The 6,235-nt window shown below is 55.7% G+C and overlaps 1 protein-coding gene and 1 long non-coding RNA gene across 2 annotated transcripts in view; both read right to left on the minus strand.

Moving 5' to 3' along the window:
• Positions 1 to 1,278: 1,278 nt before the first annotated feature.
• On the minus strand, positions 1,279 to 3,228 carry LOC107183299. Its single transcript, XR_001514082.1, has 2 exons — positions 2,797 to 3,228; positions 1,279 to 1,729 (listed from the first exon to the last, which is right to left on the minus strand). It is a non-coding gene; the product is annotated as an uncharacterized LOC107183299 (long non-coding RNA).
• A 1,147-nt stretch (positions 3,229 to 4,375) lies between these two features.
• KIDINS220 (kinase D-interacting substrate 220kDa) overlaps positions 4,376 to 6,235 on the minus strand; it is a 57,007-nt gene continuing 55,147 nt past the window's right edge. Inside the window, exon 32 of the mRNA XM_015564937.1 lies at positions 4,376 to 6,229. Coding sequence (XP_015420423.1) covers positions 5,899 to 6,229 — 331 coding nt within the window. The 3' untranslated portion in view covers positions 4,376 to 5,898. The remainder of the gene's footprint in view (positions 6,230 to 6,235) is intronic.

A 6,235-nucleotide genomic window follows, 5' to 3' on the forward strand; every position in this document is an offset into this window, starting at 1 on the left:
CAGGAGCTAAAATCCACAACCCGGTCGGAAATGGCGGACTTCCTGCCGCTGCCCTTGGAGAAGCTGGGGGACCGGGTGGAAGTGCAGGGTGAGCGGCTGTGTGGCTCCTCCGGGCGCGTCCTGCTCTGTCGCAGACGCGCTCAGCGTTCCCCGGCTGCCGAGTGCTCCGTGTCGAGGGATTACACACGTCCTCGTCAGTCACGGCCAAGTTCGTGCACAGTGCCCACCGGGCCACGTTCACTTGCTTTTCTTGACCCAAGGGAAGGACAGCCTGTTCAGGGACCACCCCTCACAGGCCATCATCGCTCACCAGACGGTTTTATTTTTCCCAAATCTCACTCCCGGCTGATTCAGTGTCTGGCTGTCAGTGGAACCTTGAACTGAGGTGACTAGTATTTCCAGGCGTACGATATCAGGGGTAGTTTGGGCACAGATTAGAGAGAAGGTATAGAGATACAGATAGCAAACCATCTTATTAAAAGTTTTGGATTTGGGATCATTATTCTAGTAATAAATGGAGTAACAAAGTGTGGTCGCCAAGGATAAAATTCAGGCCCTCTTCTCCCCTCCCCGCATCCCACCCCCGGCCCAGCTGTGACATGCACGCAGCTCATTGGGGGACATATTTTAATTCTTGGGAACTTGCTCAACACATCGCTAGTGCTCTTACTCTCGAATGGAAGCCACGCCCTCCCAGCCCACCAGCTGGGGAATAGACAAAAGGGACCGTTTCCACAGTTTATAGGAGGGAACAGTCACCCTGAAGGTTTTTTGTTTGTTTTTAAATATATTTTTATTGGTTTCAGAGAGGAAGGGAGAGAGGGAGAAACATCAATAATGAGAGAGCACCATTGATCGGCTGCCTCCTGCTCCTGCCTCCCCCCCAGGGGCTGGGGGGACCCCTCTGGAGCCTGCACACAGGGGATGTCTGGGAAGATGCCCAGGGTCACAACAGAAAAGCCTTCAGGGGCCAGACAGGCCAAGGGTGAGGAGGCGGGGCCGGGCCGGCCGGGAGGACCGCGCACCCAGGTGAGCCAATGGTCAGTGCGGTTTGGGGCGGGCCCTGGGGTGGGCCACTGTGCCTGCATCCCCCGCCCCTGATGGGTGCTGCCCGAGCGCCCGCTGGCCCTCACCAGGCCGGCCTAGCCGCTCCCGCCCTGCGCCAGGCAGGTCTCATGTGAACAGGAGGGATGCAGGACAACGTAACAACTAAAGACACAGAGAGTGAAGAGAACCCAGGTATAAGAGAAGGGAAGGAAAGCAAAACTCAGAAAGTGGTTTCTTTAAAAATAAAAAGTTTAATTTGCATTAAGTATAACAAGGGCAACCTATACTAGCACGTTCTCAGAAACACAGCTTGGGTGATGCAAGAGCCAGGACTGAAATTCTGACGATAACCCCCCAGTGTTTCATTCAACATTTGACCCGGCAGCCCCTCTAGGAGAGGGACTCTCAGGCCAGGTTCTTACTGACACGCTTTTCGCTCTACGTGTGGGCTTCTACCTAAAACTCTCTAAAAGGAACATTTCACCAAAAACAACTCAAATTTAACAACTGAGAACCAAGAGCCTGTGGGGTGTGCGGCCCCTTCTCCCGCCGCCAGCAGCAGGCCGCGGACTGGTGCGCGGTCTCTTCTCCTCCCGGCGTCCGGCCAGGAGCCAGTGTCGGACGCTCAGCCGCGGTCGGAGGGCCAGGCTGCGGGCAGGCGCTGAGCTCCAGAGCCTGATGCCTTGAAAGGAAATGAGGTAAATGAGCATAAAGTCGGTTACAGCTGGAAAATGGTAGTAAGCAGAGGGGGCTCAGTGATTTCAAACAGCGTCTCCACTCGAACATGGAGCATGGAACGCTACATGCTTTCTTAAAGTAAGATTTCACTTATTCACGTTCTGGTCAGTGTTTGATACTATTTCACGCTTTGTTAAGATCCAGGAAAAACTAAGTCCTAATAGCCCTGACTGGGTGGCTCAGTGGTTGAGCACTGGCCTGTGAACCAGGTTGAGGTTCGATTCCCGGTCAGGGCACATGACCAGTTTGCAGACTCGATCCCCAGCGTGGGGTGTGCAGGAGGCAGCTGATTCATGATTCTCTCTCATCACTGATGTTTCTCTCTCTTCCTTCCTCTCTCTGAAACGAATAAAAACATTAAAAAGGTTTTTTAAAGAATCATCCTACTATTAGTCTGCAAGTAGTTGCTCTTCCTTCTCTCCTGACCCTTCATTCTTGTCAATTCTTCCCTCTCTTCACGCCACACAGCGACTGGGAATTCAGGATGGAGCTCATCCTGCTGCCACCCAGGCCCCATTCAGCTAGTGCTGTGCTCCCAGTGCCAAGCGCAGGACGCCCTGGCCATGAGGCTGCTGCCACCCAGGCCCCGGGCAGCCGAGCTGAGCTAACCAGCCCTGGGCTTCGCTAGAAATGCTCCCTGCACAGCTCAGGCTTTGTGGTGTCGGGTGGATTTCTAGCCATTACCCTAGAGCAGTGGTTCTCAACCTTCCGGCCCTTTAAATACGGTTCCTCATGTGGTGACCCAACCATAAAACTATGTTCGTTGCTACTTCATAACTGCAATGTTGCTACTGTTATGAATCGTCATGTAAATATCTGATATGCAGGATGGTCTTAGGCAACCACTGTGAAAGGGTCGTTCCACCGCCAAAGGGGTCGCGACCCACAGGTTGAGAACCGCTGCTCTAGGTGTTTCTGGTGTAACTATTAAAATGGCAGGAATGGAAACTCTCTCGTGGCGACAGCTGTTTCCAACGCCCGCTTCCGCGTGCCGAGGGGGTGCCCGCCTACCTGCGCTCACACCGGACCCTCTGCAGCGGCGTCTCCCGGGGGCGGCAGGTGTGCCTAGGCAGGAGAGCGTTCAGTTACACAGGATTTACACTTGCCCTCTCGTTCATCGGCCTCAGCCAAGGGCTCTCAACCTTTCGGAAGTGACGAGCCATCAGACGTCCATCCAGTGCTGCCCACGTTACATAGAATTTCTTTCTAGTTTTCCATTCATTTGTGTGATGATGGTCCCTCCTGACAGGGCCGAGGTAGGGAGGCGCAGGGGGCACCACACCCTGGGAATTAAAGAGGCAGCCATTTCGCTTAGCCACCCCCACCCGGAGCGAACACGCCTCTGCCCTGCTGCCGCAGCCTGAGCCTGGATGGGCAGGAGGGACCGGAGCCTTCGCCAGGAGGGGGTCTGATTGCACGGTCCCAGCCCCGGGCTTATTCCCTCACAGCGCCCCCTCGTCCTGGCTGTTCCCGGTAGTGACATAGATTTAGTCAGTTATCCAGGAATTCGGGGGTTTTCACCTAGGGGAAACTTCTAAATAGGCCGAGAATGCCTGGTATTACCAAAAATTATGTAGTCTTAAAACTATTTAAATTTAGCCTTTTAGCCAAAAGAAAAAAAATACTTAATTTCGTTCAAAAACTATTTTCTAATGGTTAGTGTTTGCAAGAAAAAGACGATTAAAATAGATTTGACTGCAGCACTGTACCATGCAGTCTAAAGAGCGGCCCATGTACTAGTGAGGTGAGGACTTTAGCAAACACGGATCTAAACGTACCAGGCCAGGCAGTGCCACTGCTCTCACCACCACATGAAGCTCAGGTAACAGACACCACAAACACGTTCCCCTCGTGATGGAGACGAGCTCAGCAATGAGTGGCCCTGGACGCGCGGCTCCAGGAAGGCGTCGGGCGAGAGTCATAGCAGCTTCGGTCCCTCCTGGTCCCTCCGGGCGCCGTCCCACACGCCCCAGGGAAGGGCCTGGCTCAGCTGGTCCCACGTGAAGACCATCTGGCTTCCAGCGAAGGTCACGTGGCTTAGCGAACATGTAGGACTGACGCTGCGGGACGAAGGGCGACGAGGCCAGGGCACCGGTGTTCTTCCCTAGCATGTTCCACCCACCAAACACAGCTCTGCACACGTGTGAACCAGGCCGAGCGAAACGTTATAAACACATACACACACACACTCACACACACAGACACACACACATACACACACACTCACACACCGACTCGCAGATAAATGGGATGATGGTGTGGCTCAGGTTTGTTGATTTCTGTAACAGATGGAGAAGCAAACTTCTCCAGGTTGTTCATGGAATAATCGCTAGCCCCCAGGATCTGGACAACCTACTTCTTGCAGCAACAGACGTGCAGGGCACAGAGCTGCCGCCGGCACCGCTGCCGAGAGCTCCGCGTGCACTGGACGGAGCGAGAGCCGCGCTCTCCCGGGGACTGTGGGCGGCTCAGGGCTGCCGGCGCCTGGCTATGCCCTGAGCCTGGACGCCCCTAACAGACTCCAGACATGAAAAAACCAACACAAAACAAGCCCGTCACCCCCGCAGTGAATAAACACTCGGAGCCAGGCTAGCATGCGATATTCTTTATTTTTCTAGTTTTTCGTGCACCGAATACCAGTGGGAGCATCACAAGCAGCATAACCCCGACAGCGCCACTGAGCGGGTCTGCTCGTCGGAAGGGAACAGCTCTGCCTCTGAAATAACCACTGACTACACAGCCCTGCAGCTAACACACACAGAAACCCTAACGCGCTAGTGCTCCCGACTGGCTAGAACACTGCTGGGGTCGAGCAACAGAAACACATGAGAAAAAGTTAGACACTTGAGCCTCGGGCAGTGAGACCCCAAACAGCAACCAGTCGTGCAATGACTTGTCAAGCTAAGAACTTATTCAGCACATGAGTGAAGGTCGTGAAGAGAGACCATCACAGTGTGACACTAGATCCAGGTAATCACACACCTACAGTTACATCTAACTTCTCGCAACCAGCGACCTGCAAGAATTCATCTACGGGGTTAGAGACACCACGCTGGCGGGGGAGGGGGCCTCCCGCCATGGAACCTCCAATGCCCTCCTCCTCTGCCCACAGCCGTGCCCGGCCACAGCCACACCAGCTTCGCCCTCTTGCCACCCTTGCTTTGTATGTTGTTCAACTTTTTAAAACATTCTTCCTTCTTAGGATCCCCCAGAATTAACATGCGGATTTAGAAGATGAAGTTTCTCAGCTCCGCCCTGGAACGGGAGGCAGGGCGAGTTCTGCCTAAATGTCACTGCCCTGACGCACCACTTCCTCCTGCTCTCAGCCATGAGCACTGCTGAGCTCCTACTCCCCTGAGAAGAGGTCAGGTTCCTCCTCACTGCCAGGGGCGGAGGGACACTGGGCTCACAATTTGAAGTTACAGGGCAGACAGGAGGGTCCCGGGCCGGTGGCCGTGCTGGGAGCTGGTCTGAGACCGGAGAGAAGAGTGTCCAGATCGTGGGGAGGTTACGCCCCGCCCTACAGGCCGCACCGCAGCTCCTGAGGCGCTACTTTGGGGCTCTGGACCCACTTTGTTATCAGTTCTGACGCCCTTTTATCATGTATTTTCCACATAAAGTTAAAAACCCTTTGATAAGCACCTGACTACTGAGGGGGTGTCGCTGCGCTAGCTCTCCATCTGCCGTCAGGCTCTGGGCTCCTCCGTGCCCGTCCGTCCTTATCTTTTCCCCTAAAAGCAAACTGGGCTCTGGTTCACCTGACAGCGAGCTCCCCTCCAACACCTGGGAGCGCATGTTCTACGGGAGCGGCCCGAGGGGGCCATTTTCTCTGCAAATGACAGCCTTTGCATGCAGGTAAGACACCGACCCATCTTTGTACTCAGATCGTCTCAAACATTTGTGTGGGTTTGTGCCAATGGAAGTTATAACAACAGTGAGTCCAAGAGCTTCTATTACTAAGGCCACGAGGCAGGCTGACCGGCAGCGGCCCCTCCTGTGGTGCGGAGCGTGTCCTTCCCCCACGGCCGCGCATCACGGAGGCGAATGGGAGGGTGCCCTCGCCCCACAACCCGGTCAGCTGTGACACCTCGTGGCGCCATCCTGCGGGGCTCCCTAAAGGATGCTTTCCCTCTCCTCCCCGAAGCCGGTGCTGTCGGCAGTGGCCACGGCCAGGAGCTCGGAGGACTCCGTGGAGAGCCGTGCGTAGCTCGCCCGCGGGCCCCGCTTGGGCGCCAGGCCCCTCAGGTTTTCGTTCTGCAGGGCCGTGGAGCTGGAGCTGGGCCGCAGGAGGACCGGGGCCGTGTCCCGGGGCCCCTCCCTCTCGGCCGGGGCGCTGTTGTTGTTGAGGGTCACGGTGCTGGGCGTGCGGTTGAGGTTGAAGGCCTTCGGGCCGGCGGGCCAGCCCTCCTCGGGGCTGCTGGCCATCAGGCTGCACTGGGAGGGGCTCTGC

Source organism: Myotis davidii, unplaced genomic scaffold (assembly GCF_000327345.1).
Source record: "Myotis davidii unplaced genomic scaffold, ASM32734v1 scaffold61, whole genome shotgun sequence".
Taxonomy (NCBI): Eukaryota; Metazoa; Chordata; class Mammalia; order Chiroptera; family Vespertilionidae; genus Myotis; species Myotis davidii.